The sequence below is a fragment of the Aplysia californica genome, unplaced genomic scaffold (assembly GCF_000002075.1).
Source record: "Aplysia californica isolate F4 #8 unplaced genomic scaffold, AplCal3.0 scaffold00698, whole genome shotgun sequence".
NCBI classification, from domain to species: domain Eukaryota; kingdom Metazoa; phylum Mollusca; class Gastropoda; order Aplysiida; family Aplysiidae; genus Aplysia; species Aplysia californica.
In genome coordinates this window covers 369184-386683 of record NW_004797968.1, presented here as the reverse complement: position 1 = coordinate 386683, position 17500 = coordinate 369184, and the positions used below count along the sequence as shown (strand labels likewise).

Genomic DNA, 17500 nt, shown 5'->3' with positions numbered 1-17500 from the left:
AAAATTTGTAGTTGATATCTTATTATCATTGGGCAATTTCAGGGTGATAAAAAAAAACCTACAACTTTTTTTTCGAAATATCTCGCTCAAAATTTGTACTAGAATGTTGTAATTTGGAACAGATATAATTCATTCAAAAGGAATTTGTTTGACGTAAAACTCACAAAGAAGAAACTTTTTTTGAAAACGGAAGTGACTTTTAAAAAAACACCTAAAAATGCAAAATGCACCAATTTAATAGATCTTGTCTTCAAAGTCATGAAATGATTGGTTTGTTTTTTCCTTTCCTTTTATTATAAAAATCTAATCTTTCCATCCCTGTAAACTTTGAACAATATTTCTTTTCTCCTACAGAGATGAAAGAATATTTTTTTAAATTCTGGAATTCCGAGAGCCAATGGTCTATATGTCGTTCTTTGGACTCGACACATTTTAATGCGTCGCTCATAATGTTCAGTGGTGGCCAAACACAAGGATCCACTCAACCATGAGTACTCAAAGCCACAAATACTGTACATCTTACAGTGTGGAGCTGTTTCTAGAGACAGTAGGGGGGGGGGGGTGAGGTGAGGTTGCCCAAATAGACAGCTTTTGTGGAGTTGATATAACCTGAAAGGTGAATATGGCCTTTGCCAAGGAACCAAATGTCATAGAGGAAATCTTCACGCTTTTCAAGACTATCGCGGAATCATGAACACATTTCTATCCTCTGATAGCTTCGCGAACGGGAAAATGGTACAGTCGCAGATGAAGATCTGCCTTGAGAATGCGGACCGTTGAGATGTAGGAAAGTCATTGCTGCAGACATTGTCTATGGACAGACGTCTCATGGGGCTCATCTACTGAATTTTGCACCCTGGTGATGTTTAAGTTTAATAAAGGGGTGCAAACGCTGTGTGTTTGTCCTGAAGTGGTCGTTTTGTCTGGGATTTTTAAAGTCTGATTCTCTACAGGTCCTGACTGATGAACCATTTCCACCCTTGACATCAAAGAAGGCCTAAAGGGCACTCTAACATTATTTTCTTACCTTGTGCGAAACTTACGAAATGAGTTGATGGTGAAGAAATGTTCAATACAAAAAGCTCTCTGCTCTTTACTTATCTTAACCATGATCTCAGCAGGCAAAGTAAACTTGAGAAAAACTGTCTACAAACTTCTGTTGGCCTGTTTGACTTCTGTAGTTTGCAATATGGTGAAATCATTGGGATTTTTTGTGGTAGGCCTAATGCGAACCAATGTGTCATGCTACAAAAATGGTCACATAGCTGAAAATGGGTTGGTTTTTTTAACACGCTATTTAGAGCAACACTATTCTGTGAGTTTATCTAAAATGAATATCAGACAAATTCCTTTTGACTTCTAAATGTTGTGTACAAATTTGAAACTCAAAACTTGTGCTTGAGAAAAATATTAACAAAAAAAGTTGTTCAGTTTTTTTTTTTGGATCCACCTGTTTCGTGCTAAGAGGGTGGATGGTTGGCAGTCAGTTGCGTTACGCTCCTTTTACATCTTGATCAGTTCCTGAAAAAATGTATGGCTTTTATCATGCTGACTCACTGTAATCTGGAATAGAACTTGACATTAACATGCATGTTCTTGCTGTATACTGTTATGGGAATGCATTGTACAGCAAATTTTCTGAATCCAAATTTTTGTTCTAAATTTAATATATTTTTAAAGTATAGAGAAAATAGTCCCTACACTCTCTTTTATTTCTCCCCAGGGCAGTGCCACTGACTGACGTGCCTTTAGGCCATTCCCAAAGGGGGGATATCAACATGTTCTTATGCATAGTAGAATTGTAAATGGGATGATTTATCAATGTCATGCTCATACTGTGCCGGAACAACACAGGGGGAACTGCTGTTTTTTCTTTCCTCATCCTTACTATCGTCATTTTTCCTCTACCATTTTTGTATGTTTGTTACTCTCGTGTGAACTGTTATTTCTGGGGTGCCTTAATAGTCGAAGCAGACTTTATGCTGTTGAGGCTAGAGAGGTGAGCAGAGTAAGCCTGATTCCCGGTTTGGACTTCTCTGTTGACATTCACCCCTTGGCGCTCATATGACCGTATGCAGTTGCGAGCGCCGTAAGATCTTACTAAAACTAAAACTAAACACTCTTTTGTGCTTATTTTCAAATGCTCCAGGCTGTAACCCTGAGACGAATTGTGCTGATTACAAAAAGAGCTATTATTTTAAAACGTAATTTGGTCTGTTAATTTTGAAAATTGATGATATGCTTGAATTTTGCTCAGGTTTGCTCACCTTTATGATTTTGAAGGCGCTAAAGGAGTATGCTCTATATTATATATTAGTTTGCTGTTCAGTGTTAATATTTGTGTGGAAGATAGGTACTTGTGGGTGGTTAAAGGGTGCCATTGGTAGGTCAGATGTTTCTTTTCTTTCCCGTCTTTCATTTTTGTCAGTCTATCTTGCCTATTTCTTTCATTAAATGGCTGTTATTATTGTGTAGCTGTGCCCTGCTTCACTTAAATAAACAAGTCAAACAGAAAGGTTCTTTTTATCAGACAATGGCAGCCATTCTCTAATTTGGTCTTACCAAGATTCTGAGGACTGTAATGAATAAACCTCAGGCAAGTTTAGAATCACTTTTAATTCCAGGTTCAAATTTGGTTATTTTAGGGAGTTTCTTTGTCCACAGATAGTCTTGTCAGAGTCTGGGGTTCCAATTCATATGGGCAGTTGGGCTTAGGCAAGAATGCAGCGGTGAAGTACCAGAACTTTCCAGAGGTTGTAACATCTGTCAAAGGGATCCCTGTGGAGCAAATAGCTGCTGGAGGAAACCACTCGTTCCTGCTGTCAAAGTCTGGAGCTGTCTATGGTTGGGGGCGGAACAGGTAACTGTACTGTAGTTTTGTATATTTTGTTTTGAGTTTCTCCCCCGCTTTGGGATTTGTTGATCATTTCAAAGGCTGAGTGCAGGACTTTAGAGGTTACAGCTGAGAAGGAAAAAACGGAAGGACAGAAAATTCAAAATGGAAAAATGATACTTAAATGAAAATGTCATCCATGCACTACTGAAAGAAAAGGTAATGTGTGTTGTTCTAGCCAAAGGGGGATGCTGGTTTGACTGTAGCCGTTTATTACCCCAGCCGATAAGAGTGGGAACTCAAGAAGAGGACATCATGTTGCTGACTTTGACACGTCAATAAAGAAAGCGTCCACTGTGGAAATTTCAAAGAAAATTTTTAATTATCGGTGTTGGTCTTGTATCTCAGAATGAATTTACAACTATGTTTAGTATTTGCAGCGTTTAAAGAACATTTTTTTTCACCAAATTTATCCTTTTGTTTTGTTACTTTAGTCTGGTAGGTTTGCACTGAGTGTGTAAATGAATAGCTTGTAGGTTGATTCCTATCTTAGCCAGGTAAAATGTTGTGTCCTTTGGGAAGGTACAACTTACCCTATTTTTCTTTTGTTCTCCCACTTGTAAGGGAGTACTTGGCAATCGATGGAGACAAATGTGGTAACAAGGACGCTGTACACACAACAGGTTGCTGTGCTTTATGTTCCCTTGGGACTTAGGAGTTATTTTTATGAGCGTTAGCAGCCTTCTTATAGAGGGATACAGTTGTATGGACTGTTACTTAAGCTCTTTCTTACAAATGAACTTTAATAATGGTTGTGCTCATGTTTGTTTCAGCTTTGGTCAGTTAGGAGTGAACGATACCAAAGGTGAGTACATTTAGAAAAGGATTTTAATGTATTGAAAGAATGGTGCTGATCTTGATCAGCTAGTGATAAATTTTTAAAATAATTTTCTAACACTAATGGATATATATGAGAAGCTTGACAATAATGGAAGATTACCACTTCTTCTAAAGTCATAAGAAAATGTAAAAAGACAGATCCAGTTTTCCATACTTTGTGGACCATAGCTAAAGGTGATTTTTACCCAATCGTAAATGTTTAATTATATAAATTGCTATGTTTCTATTTTGAGGGATTAAGTTGGAAATGTTTGTTTCTAAAATGTCCTCCCTTTTTTTATGCCAGGCATAATATTGTTTTTGAACAAAGATGACTTCATGCTGTGCTTCTTGATTTCTTGATGACTTCACAGATTATGATATGCCAAAACAGTGCCGTTCATTGAGAACTCAAAAAATCAAATACATCTGTGCTGGGGAAAATCATTCTGCTGCCCTCACTGCGGTAATTATTTCTTTGTTAATTTGTCAGTTTTTAGACCTCTCTGTAAGTCTTTCTTGCCGTTTGCTTTCTGCCTAAGCCTGTTTGTCTTTTTGTCAGTCTGTCTGTTTGTGAAACCTATCTGTGTGTCTCTCTGTCAGGCAGTTTTATATTGAAAAAGAAACATAAGTTACGCGTAGCATGAATTAGTAATACTAGGCGTTTTTCGTTAATTTGTCCATTGAAAGACTTGATTTCTTTTATTTGTATGCCTTTGAATGTACCATTGTAAGATAATATTATGAAATGGACAATTGTAAAAAACGGTATTTTATATTTGTTTATGGGTGAGTAGTAGTGACAATTGGTAGGTTACTGCATTTGGATTTTTTGGAAATTAAAATGAAAATCCCAAAAGCCATTGCAGTTACTTACCATATGTCACCGCCCATAACCCCCTACCAGCAGAAGTAAAAAGACAACTTATCAAGAGTATAATATTCCTTCCAACACTGACTTACCAATGCCAAACGTGGCAGTGGCAGCTAAACACAGCACAAGAAAGGAATATCATTGCTTGTGAGATGAAATGCCTTGGAGAATTAATTAATGCCTCAAAGAAACACTACAGACGGCGGAAGGAAACTGAAATTGAACAGAAATGAAACTGGTTATGGAACATATAGAACATCAAAGAATCGAGCGGTTCGGTCTTCTGATGAGAGTGCCCCGAAACCAACTAGCTGCATGAGTATTCTTCTCAAGAGAGTCAGGGTACAAGGGTAGAGGCAGGCCACGCAAAACTTGGCTGGATGGCGTCAAAGAGGTCCTCAAAAAGAATAATATATCAACAACAGGAAGCCACCCTCCTAGCCCTTGACTGAAAACTGCACCTCCCCTTGACTTGTAACAATAGAGGAAGTATAAAGTAAAGTAAAAGTAAAAAGTATGTGTTTCTATTTTAAACACATTGGTTATCTACTTCTTGTCTTCCCTGGACAGGATGGTCGTGTGTTCACGTTTGGGGCAGGGAGTTACGGCCAGCTGGGACACAATAGCAACAGCAACAAGATTTTACCATGCCAAGTTATTGAGCTGTCTGGAGTGGAGGTCTCTCAGATTGCTTGTGGGAGGTAATGATTTGAAATAGTACATTGAATGACAAGCTGGCTAAGGGAGCTGTTGTGAAGTTGTGTTACCTTTTGGAGAAAGATATTTTACAATAAATAGACATATCAGTATCAGCGTTAAGTTTTTAAGATTTTTTTACAGTTCAAACTCTGTATAAAATAAAACTTCTGTTTGCTTACCTATTGAGCTTAGAGAAGAAAACAAATTTATGAGCCATGTGAATGGATTTCCTGTTTATTGTGGGGCTTTGAGATTGAGAATGATTTTGATCCTTTTAAGTATAATAAAATGTGACACTCACTGCATTTGTTATGTTCGCTAAGAGGAATTGAATTTTAACTCAACTGCCGGTCAAGCCCTCCGTGGTTATGGGATGCGCACTAACCGATCCAGTCACTTGCGCTCAACCTTTGACCCGTCGCCACGTCTACCTGTTCTCCAGGCAGGAGGCACCAGTAGTGGCTATTTTGTGCTCTTGGCTGTTCATTATTTTGTGTGTGTGGTGTGTGTGTGTGTGTTCCCTTACCCCTTGTTTCCAAAGCGGATTCGGTAATTTATAAAACTTTAATATTTTTTCTTGCATAAATTACTTGTATTATGATACTGCTGTAGTATAATTTGTTATTCGCTGACATTATTACCACAGCACATCGCCCCACCCACGGTCTCGGATCCCCTTCAATAGGCTCTCTGAGCAATACTATCACCTTCATAGGCACAATTCTTGCCCTCTGGGCTCCTTGGCCTTGCCCTAGTGGCTTGACAGGGTTTCAGTATTGTGTTTTATATTATTAATTGTTTTTTTTTTAAACAAAGGATGAATCATGGCAGATACTGAAGACAATTTGTCTGTACATGGTCCTTATTTAGATGAGGATGAGACTCTTGCGGGGACGGAAAGTGCTCCTGAACCTTCCTCGAGCCGAGGCAGTAAACAAAAACGTATGACCTTTCCCTCCTCTGCTCAGTCAGATACTGATATTATTAAAGACGTACTAAAAAGGAATACGGAGGCAATGGATGCATTGGTTAGGTCAATGAGTGCAAAAAATAAAAGAAAAAGGAAAAGGTCTGTACCTTCATCTTCGCGTGAGTCCCCCATTCCAAAGCACAAAAAGAAGCGCTATTACAAAAGCAGTGAAAAACGGACAAGGAAAGTGAGCGAGACCACCCAAGCATCTCATTCTAACCTTGAAGAGACAGGAAATGTGTTATCAGATGGCGAGATAATAAACGATCTGTTCTGCCCCCTGACAATGACTATCGAGGGGAACAAAACGAAGGGGCGTTAGGTTTGGCAGGGGATTGGTTTGCGGAGGCGAACAACGAATACGAGGTAGATGAAGAAATAACGGACCCCCTGTCCGAAAACCTCGCAAAGTTTGTGGAGAAAAGATTTTGCACAACAATGAAAGATGATAAGATGAAAGAAAAGGTAAGTAAGTACAAAAGGCCAGGAAATTGTGAAGCGCTCCTGGTACGACAAACAAATCCAGAGATTTGGAAACTGTTACAAAGCGGGGGGAAAAGGAATGATGCCAAGTACACCGCAATCCAGAAAACGATTGCGAAAGCGACTACTGCGGTGGTATAGTGTGCTGACCTTTTGGTCAAGGATAGTGAAAGCAAAAGGCCCATTGTCCAAAAGTTATTGGACGTTATCTCCATCCTCGGACACTCCCAGCAGAAAATCTCCAGCCGCAGAAAGGAAGCACAAAGGTGGGCCTTACCCATGAACATGAAGGGTATTTGTGATGTACCAATTGACGGTACTAAATCCCTCTGTGGGGACAACATAAAGAAAACTATTCATGATGCGAACGAACAAAGAAAAATGATGCAATTTTCCTCCCCACGTGCCTCTCATGCTTACACCTCAGCGTACGGCAAACCTGCTCAGCGGGACAGAAAGAGGCATTTTTTAGCCTTTCAGGCCGGGCGTCCGTCTGGCCAGAGAGGGCGGGGCTCTGCCCACAGGCCCTCAGCGAGCCACGTTGCAGTGGCGAACAAAAGGAAGTAACTACGACTATTGACGGAAATATGGTAAGTATGAATGACATTGAGGTAATAAAAAGATTATTGGAGACAATAAAAGATCCAAATTTCAAGGCAGGGCAAATTTCCCTTTTTAAAGAACTTTGGAAACATTTAACATCAGATAAAGCAATTTTAGATATGGTGTCTGGAACAATCATAGAAATTTGCGAAGAGCCGCTTTCTAAGAGAAAAGCAGATTCTAGTTATATGATGAGTGAGACAGAGAAAAATGTAAAAGACAATGAAATCAGTGATCTATTGAATGAAGGGGTTATTGTGGAATCACGACACGAACCAGGTGAGTTCATCTCCTCCATATTTACCAGAAAGAAGAGTGATGGCTGATATAGAATGATCGTAAACTTGAAAGAATCCAATGTAAATATTCAATATGAGAAGTTTATAATGGAAACTTTAGCTACGACTTTGAATCTAGTGTCCAGAAACTGTTGGATGGCAAGTATAGATCTTGTTTCTGCATATTACAGCGTCCCCATTACCGCAGAAGATAGAAAAATACTTAAAACTCCTCTGGAAGGGGCAACTCTACGAGTACACTTGTTTCAGCAATGGCCTGGGCCAGTGTCCAAGAAACTTTAGAAAGCCGACAAAGCCAATATATGCGCACTTGCGTAGTTAAGGGCACCTTAGCACTGGCTATCTTGATGACGCACTGCTTCTAGCAGATGAAAAGGTAGAGTGTTTGGAAAACGTAAGTGACACGATATCAGTTTTTGATAAACTAGGGTTTGTCGTGCACCCTACAAAATCTGTTCTCACTCCTATACAAGAAATAACCTACCTTGGGTTTATCATTAAATCGAAGGAAATGACATTAACTCTTACTGAGATAAGGAAAGAAGCTATTTTGGAGGCCTGCCTGGAAATTTCCAGCTGTCAGTTTAACAAAATACAAGACGTAACAAGACTCATAGGTCTGCTGGTCGCTGGTCTTTTATTGAAAAAGACAAGATGAAATCTTTAAAAGCATACAAATATAATTGGGAAAAAATCAATACTCTTATCGCCACAAGCTCTTGAAGACATAGAGTGGTGGAAAAGAAACATTTGCTCGTCTGTGAGTCCAATAACTAGACCAGACCCTCAGTTGGTGGTCACCACAGATGCCAGCACAAAAGCTTGGGGAGCTGTCTGTGGCACTCAAAAAACAGGTGGAGCCTGGTCACACGAAGAAGCATGCAATATGCATATATTAATGAGCTAGAAATGCTCGCAGTCTTTCTGGTCTTGAAATCGTTTGCGAAAGGACTGAAGGATGTTCATGTCCGACTATTTGTGGACAACACAGCAGCAATGATTTACCTCAACTAAATGGGATCAGTAAAATCCACTAAACTCGATGAGTTTGCCAAAAACATGGAATTGGTGTATCAAAAGAAACACATGGCTGTCAGTTGCGAGAATCCCTGGCTCTGAAATACACAGGCAGACTATGAAAGTAGACATGCTAGTGTTGACACTGAATGGCTAATAGACTCAGAACTTTTGAATTTCGCCTTGAAAATTTTGAAGTGTACGCCTGATGTAGACTTATTTGCATCCAGGCTGAACCACCAGTGTGAAAGGTATGTATCTTTAAAGCCAGACCCAGTGGCTTTCGCAACTGATGCATTCATATTAAACTGGAAAACACATAATTTTCTGGCCTTTCCACCCTTCTCTCTCCTTCCCAGTGTCCTTAAAAAAATCAAGGAAGATGTAGCAAAAGGTATAGTGATTGCACGATTCTGGCCAACTCAACCATTTTTTCCTCTCCTCTTGAAACTCCTAGTGAGTCAACCAGTTCTACTGTCAGCACGCAAAAGGCTTATGGCCCTACGAAGCCACCAGGATGTTCTACATCCACTGAGGAAAAGGCTAAGACTGCTAATATGCAGGTTGTCAGGCAACAGTACACACGACAAGGCTTTTCAGAAGAAGCTACAAAGCTCATCATGGCCTCATGGCGACCTGATACTAGGAGAGCCTATAACACATATATTACAAAGTGGAAGAGGCTCGCTTTTAGGACCCAAGTGGACCCCATTTCACCGCCTGTGACTGCGGCGGTTAATTTTTTGAGAGAGAGGAGCTCAGGAGCTTCATTCTCCGCTGTGTGCACTGCAAGGTCAGCCTTGTCATGCTACTTAAAAGTAGAAAATGGTCTATTCGGAATTCGTGACTGTGTCAAAAGACTGGTCAAAGAATATTTGAAAGCCAATCGGCGGTACCTTTGAGAAGTAAACTGACAATGTGGGACCCGCTGCCTGGACTTCTTCACCCATGAGGATTTGACTTTAAAGGAACTAACTTTGAAACTAACAATGTTTCTAGCTTTGTTATCTGGGCAAAGATGCCAAACCATTCATTCTTTGGACATAAATTTCATAAAATTAACAGAAACAAAATGTTCATTCATAATAATTAAGACTCTCCTTAAGCAATCCAGGAAGGGGCACCACCTTGACCCAATTGTATTCATGACTTTCCAAGAAAACAAAAGCATGTGTGCATAGTAAACATGCTGAAGGTGTACATAAATATGACTAAGGCCCATAGGGAAGGTAACGGAGCCTCAAAACTGCTACTCAGTTTCCAAAAACCGTTCAAACCGGTCAGCAGAGACTCTGTGAGTAGATGGTTAAAAACAGTCCTTTCTATGGCTGGTATTGACGTCTCAATATTCACAGCTCACAGCACCAGAAGTGCCAGTATGTCTTGTGCTCTTCAGGCTGGAATCTCCATAAATGCCATCTTGGCTGCTGCGGGATGGTCAAAAGAGACCACTTTTACTCGATTCTATAAAAAACAAGTCGGAGAAAATTTTGGAGAGAAACTGATCCAGACTTATTTTACCTCAAAATATTCATATGATTTGCTCATCATGTAACCCTTCGTGTGTAAATATTATGAGCTGTTGATCTCAAATTCTGTGCCTTTATGGTTTTTTCTGTGCATATCCATGTGATTTTATAAACATATTATATTGTGATCAAAATCCACAGCTTTGTTGATTCATTTGAACATGTATTATCTTCTAATTGCTGTGTGCTTGTAGCCTTACACCTGAATGATATTCAGTGAGAGTAAAGTGAAGCAGTCACAGTTGAGCTCTGAAATCCCATATTACCACGGAGGGCCTGACCGGCAGTTGAGTTAAAATTGTAGAAACAATCGAGACTTACCTGTCAGTTGATTGCTTTTGATTTTGACGATCTGTTGTCAGGAACGGAGTGGTAATATGCCCTCCCTTAATCCCTCCCGATGTGTATGACATACAGTGCTCAGTTCATTGATGTTGTTGTGATGATACTATGAACTATATTATATTGTGCATGCCAAAGTTGTACTACATCGAGTATAACACTATGGGCATGCTCATATCGACTGTGACTGGGTGAAGAGTGACTGGATCGGTTAGCGCACATCCCATATTACCACTCTGTTCCTGATGACAGATCGTCAAAATCAGAAACAATCATCAACTTACAGGTAAGTCTCGATTCTTTCTACAATTATAATACACAAAAATACAATAAAGTGCACTGATTTAACCTCACAGATAAATGTAATTAATGTTTCAGGTGCCACACTCTTGCATTTGTGCCAAGCACAGGTCATCTGTATGCATTTGGACTAGGGGGGAGTGGGCAGCTTGGGACCTCCTCATTGGAGAACAAAAACAGCCCTTTTTTGGTGCAGGGTCCTTTTGTCAGCCAGAGTGGAGCAGGCACCAGCAACATGCAAGTGGACAACCAAGGACCAGAACTCTGTGTCAAGAGTATCTACACAGGGGGAGATCACTCTTTTGCTCTCGTTCAAGATTGTTCAGTAAGTTGGGATACTGTTCTTAAATACAGTTCAGTCTTGATGTTGATTGAAGTTGGATCTAGAATTTCCACGGATAAAAGTTGTATTGCGTGTTATTGTTTATACATCCTTGAATGAATGCATACAAATTTTCTCTGAATGGAGTGTTCTATCGTATTCAAGAGCATTTTCATGATTGATGAGTGGGGGGGAAGGGGGCATCTATGATTCTTCATTCGCTGATCATTCCCTTTTATGTTATTTTTATTTTTTGAATTAAGTTTATAGCTTGTCCACTTTCGTCTTACTGCGGTTAAAACACGATAAAATTAAATCGCTCAGTTTAATATTCTCAGATCTTTGCTTATGGGTCTAAAAGTTTGACGACCAACTGAAATCTACAAGCCCATTTATAAAGATCATTGCAAACTAAGGTTCCGACTCATTTTCTTTAATGTAAGTCTAAAGCATGTAAAAAAAATAATAAAGGATTTACAACATACACCTAAAACATTAAAAAATTGACATATTTTCTTCAACACCACACTTTAAGATGCACCTTAGAAACTTGATTCAATAGATGTGGTGAGTAATTTTTGAGACTCAGGTGGAGCACATGGAGACGTCTACAAAGCTGGGAGATAAATTACAAGCTTACACTGAAATGTGGGGGCAGAGTGGTGTCGCTGTCTCAAAACAAGCAGTTTGTGGATAAGGTTACTGTCAATAATTTATTTTAGTGATCATGTGTATGCATCCAAAGAGCGGGTTTTGATATAGATGACCTAAAAAGGAAAACTTTTTTGGTACTGGATCAAGATTTAAGAAAATAAATTTTTGTTTGGTTGTTGGCCTTCAGAAGTGCCATGCAAAGTTTTGTGGACATAGGTAAATTAATAAATGAGCTAGAATTCTTTTAACATGGTCAGACAAAAGTGAAAAGCTGTAATATGAAATTTTGTACTGGGCAAAGGACTGGAGAATTTGGAAAAGAAAAGCTGGCTGGATGATTTAGCTAGACTGTGGGGTCTTTGTTTACCTTGGTACGTGTCACTTTACATTGTTTGAAAATTCCTGTTCTGTTCCATTTTTGTGTATTTGAATCTTAAGGTAGCAACAAAAGTAGCCTTTAAATAAGTTTGTTCAACTGGTGTTTGGTGCCAAAGTTAAAACGTAAGTTCCTCAGTGAAAATGGATGTTTCTCAGCTGGCATGAGTTTGTGGTTGTTAGTAGTGCCAGTATGGTAGCAATGCTGAAAAAAAAACATGTCTCGTTTTGTTACAATGACTTATGAATTCAGTTCAAAGGTGTTCTTGAAGTAGGGATAGGCAATCTCAGCAAAATTTGTAGTTGTGATGTATATCGTTGACCTGAGAGGTAATACTTTTACAGTAATCATACTAAAACCTTCATGGGATTCTTGTATTTGCAGGCTTGCCATTCTGAGGATTTTCGGGAAAGAGATCATGTCAGGCAAATCCTTACACTTTCCCAGAAAAGAATTGAAATGTTTCATGACCTCAAATCAAATGATACCCCTCCGCATGAGCTTTCAGAGTGAGTATGTTTACCTTAATCTTTTTAATCGAATCATTGCCCAAGACCAAGCTGTGCTGTGAACTGTCGTGAACACAACCAATTGTTTTGATAAGTAGCCCAGACTTTATTTTAAATTATTTCTCACTTGATAGTAAACCTTTGTAACTTCCGAAACATTGTTAGATCTTATTTTTAATGTTTCCGTTCCAAGTATTATTTCCTGGATGTTCCTAGTACAGTGGAGTCCACTTATAACGAGTCCCGAAATAACGAGAAGTCTGTTATAAAGACACTATTCTAAAACCCTGTTTTTTCCCTTCTTTATCTTTGTAAATAAAATACTGCTATGGCACAATCAGACAGTCACGCAAGTCGGTTATAACGGAATATTGCTGCTGCTGTGCACAGCGCACTGACCAATTAAACATAAAACCTCGCCAGTTGAGAAAGTTGTTGGTGATCCAGCGAAATAGAATCAAAGAATGGGAGAGTCCACGTGAATCAACAATGAAGGCTGGAGCGAATGAGTGGGGAGGGTGTGGCATGCGCAGACAAGCAGAACACATTGCATGATAGACCAGCCTAGTCTAGATTTTCTTGGCCTACCATGCCTCTCACTTCCTTGGTGTGGGATGTAGAGGTCACAATGCTGTGATAGATGGAATGAATGTGTGACGTGCGCAAGCAGATGCAATGCACCAAAGGGTGTGGTGGGGTGGGGGACAACACAGTGGGCGTGTTAGCCTAGAGCCAGAGCCCCTACATTCTGATCGCCAACGCCAAGCTGTCAACTTTGCTTGTGCTAGAGAAAGATACTTGATTCAATTCTTGATTAAGTAAGACCTAGAGATTATGTTGAACAAAATCATCATCAGGGGAAATATAAAAAGGAATAAACAGAACACCCAACTCATAGATTAGGCCTACTTTACTATTTCCCTTGAATTTATTACTGGATCCCTTACAACGAGAATCCTGCTATAACGGAAATTTTGCACCCGTCCCCTCCCTCTCGTTATAACAGGATTCCACTGTATTTGTAAAGATTCTAAGAGCATTACAGATTGCAGAGTGTATTTGTGATTACGGCTGATACATTTTAGTTCTGATAGCAATGGGTTTTGCATGTCAACACTGTCTTGTGTTTTTCAGAATAGCACATGTATTTGCTGTTCTTATACATTGTCTTCTTGTGCATGCTTCCTCTGTTTAATTTTGCTTCTAGACTGGTGAAAATAAGTTTTTGTCCTTGTTTATTTATGCAGTAATACCTAGTTGAGTTGACCATCTTTGTTTAGATGAATGGTGGTTACCGCAGGCTGGTCTTCACCATTAGTAGGTTAGTTTGTTAGTACAAAGCTATACATAATATAACATCTATGTGGCAAAATCTGGTTAAGGCACACTCTGAATTTCTTCAAATGGAGTATTGATAAAGTTTGTCTCATGATGTTTTATATGTGTGAATTATTATGTTGCCACTGCTTCTTTATTTACATGTTTTGTTTCCTTTCAGTGAGATGACAAAAATCTTTTCTCATGCATCATGTTTGAATGGCTCATTTCTCTTGCCGTAAGTACTGAATTGTATATGAGATCAAGATAGTTTATAGAGTGAAAAATGTTTACAAAAATTTTGAAATAAGTTAGACATTTCCTCGTAATTTGTAGAATATGTTATGGGAGAATATGGATTGTTTTAATTTTTCCTGTTTTAGAAAGTTACTTTAACATCGTAGAGAAGATCTCCTACCTTAGGTTGGAATGGGAGGATTTTTGCTTTTTTTCTATTTCCCTATCAGAAACATTTTGTTTATTTTACTTTTTCTTTTACATTTGAGGTTTATACCTAGCTTTGTTGAATCACACTATTTCATTTTGGCTGTAATAAGCACCGGAAGTTTTGTTGAGTCCTGTTTTTTTGTTTTGTTTTAGTAAATCAATTTATAGATTATTGTTATACTGAGTCTAAAGAAAAAGCTCGTAGTATGCTGGGTTGATTGTTGCGACAAAAGCAACAAAAAATAATGCAAGGCTTAGGAAGATTCAATTTTGGTAGTTTTCCAGTTGGTCCAATTTCTGCCTTGACCTGTTTGCATATATAGGTTTTATATGCTTTAACTTACTTGCAACATCAATATAATTGAGTAGTATCACCACATTTATGATTGTCTTCCACAGACATGATGAGCACTATGGCAGCAGTAGTAAAAAGCACGGTGTGGATATGAATGCAGTACGGGAATTTTTTCAGGGTCTCTCGAAGCTTCCGAACATTGTCATCAAACAATATGTGAGTTCTTATACTTTACTTTTACTTTTCCGATCCAGCGGCCATTTGGGTTCTAGCCCTTCAGTCTGTATGTGAGTTCTTATAAGATGTTAATGTTGGAGGGTTCTGCTGGTTGGTTCTACTTCTTTTTTTGTCCTTCTTTTGTTTTTTTCTGGGCTATCATGAGTCTGAAGTATAACATCTTTGAAGGAAAATCTTTAAAAACTTGTGTACACTCTGATGCTCAGGTATGGGTGCGTTGCCTGTGTTACCTACCTGGTACTTACTCTTTTAATTTTGATGGTCACTCTCTGTTGAAAATACTTTCTGTGAGGCCATTTGAAAGTAAAACCCTGCCTTTCTCTGGGAGACTTGGGTGGCGGCTGGAACAAATGTGAAGTTGTGTGAGCCTTTTGTTGGGAGGGATTCAGGACTATAGATGAGCTCTTTATAATATATTATGTTCATGCTGTTGTTGTTGAAGAACGTGAGGTTAGATGTGTGTTTGGACGTGTGAATGTGAGAAAGGCGTGTGGTCCAGACGGTGTGCAACCCAAAATTCTGAAAATGTGTTCAGCTCAACTTAGTTTTATTTACACCTATATTTTCAACCAGTCGCTGTTGACAAATGCTATTCCCACTATTTGGAAATGTTCTGAAATCATCTCCCTTCCAAAGAAAGAAAAAATTACTGAAATGAATGACCTAAGGCCAATAGCCTTAACATCCGTAGTTATAAAATGTCTAGAAAAAATTGTGCCAAAAATACTACGAACACACATAGAACCCATCCAGGACCCTCTACAATTCGCATATTTGTCACGGGAGAAGTGTGGAAGATGCCATTCTACTCTTTCTTGACAACATATATAGAGAATTAGACAAGCCAAAAACATACTGTAGGATCCTGTTTGTTGATTTTTCTTCAGCCTTTAATACTGTCCAGCCAGCTATCCTTTTAAAGAAATTAGAAAACATAGGTGTTAACGTCAATTTAATATCATGGATAGGTAATTTTCTTATCAACCGAACCCAGTATGTAAAATTAAAACATTCTACATCGACATACATCACAACAAATACAGGGGCCCCTCAAGGATGTGTTTTGTCACCAGTTTTATTCACATTACACAGGAACGATTGCCAAATAAACAACAGTAACACCCAGTTGATAAAATTTGCTGATGATTCAACCTTAATTGGGCTAATTCAGGCTGACCATATCGAAACCGCTTACCGGAATTTTGTACTTAACTTTTCTGAATGGTTTGAAAATCATAAGCTGCTTTTAAATGTGAAAAAAACCCAAAAGAACTTGTTGTTTATTTTAGAATAAAGAAACTGCCCCTGCAGCCACTCGAAATTAAATGTGAAAACATCGAGCAAGTGTCAGACTATAATCATTTGGATTTTACAATAGACAACAAACTCAACTGGCGTGTCCACACTTCTCTCCTGCACAAAAAAGTGAACAAAAGTCTATTTTTTCTAAGGAAGCTAAAGTATTTTAAAGTTGATAAAACATTGATGTCCATGTTCTACCTTTCAAGCATAGAAAGGATGATCAATTTTTGTATAACAGCATTGGCCGGGAACACAAGACAACAAGATAAAGAAAAATTGAATCGACTGATACGGAAAGCATGCAAAATTTCAACATCTACGAGTACATTCCCCTACTTGGATGAATTGTACATAACAGCTTGCACTAAAAAAATTAATTCCATCTTTTTAGACAACAAACATCCCTTGTTCCCTCAAATATAAATATCAGTCAGAAGTAAAAGACCTAGACTTCTGATCTGTAACAAAGAAAGATATAGAAGGTCATTTTTACCTCCATCTATCAAAATGTTTCCATCTTAACCATCTTGAAAAAGTATACTTATGACCTTAGAGCATGCATCAAAATAACATTGAATGTGTATCTAGCTTACGATTATTATTGTTTATATTGCTGCTTATTTATATTATGCATGTGATTGTAAGCCTACGTGTGTGTGCATGTGTGTGCGCGCGCTTATGTGTCAAACATTTACTCGAAGGAGAGGAAGCTCCTTTTTGCGTGGCGTGCAACACAAATTTCACAGTTCGGCACATCCTAACAGAATGTGTCGAATTTAATGATGTGCGTGAGAAGTATTTTAAATGTAAAGATATCAAAACCCTTTTTAACATTGTAGCCCCTAGAAAAATTTTAAGTTATGTAAAAGAAATAGGACTATTTAATAGAATATAAAATATATAGTTATCGTTATCGGTGTATATATATACATACACTGAAATTAATATTGCATATACAAATGTAGACAAGTCTTTATCATATTTACAAACATTTTAATAAATTTCTGTCCGTCATTTTAGCATAATGAGAATAGTGTGACCGTGTGCGGTTGCGAGGTCCAAAAAACTCTTACTAAAACACGTCTGATTTTGTTGCGGTGAAACCTGTTGGCGCTTAAATGACCAAAATTGTGTCGATACTGCTGTAAAACATCTACTCAATCAATCAATCAGCGTATGTGTGTGTGTGTGTGTGTTTGTGTGTGTGTGTGTG

At 38.5% G+C, this 17500-nt stretch overlaps 1 protein-coding gene across 1 annotated transcript in view; it reads left to right on the top strand.

The window, feature by feature from the left end:
* Nucleotides 1-17500, top strand: part of LOC101862833 (probable E3 ubiquitin-protein ligase HERC4) — a gene marked incomplete at its 5' end in the record, with an annotated part of 62503 nt that overhangs the window by 4892 nt on the left and 40111 nt on the right. The window contains 8 exon segments of the mRNA XM_005108543.3: nt 2665-2860; nt 3667-3698; nt 4087-4178; nt 5157-5287; nt 10907-11153; nt 12565-12689; nt 14188-14244; nt 14853-14964. Coding sequence (XP_005108600.1) covers nt 2665-2860; nt 3667-3698; nt 4087-4178; nt 5157-5287; nt 10907-11153; nt 12565-12689; nt 14188-14244; nt 14853-14964 — 992 coding nt within the window.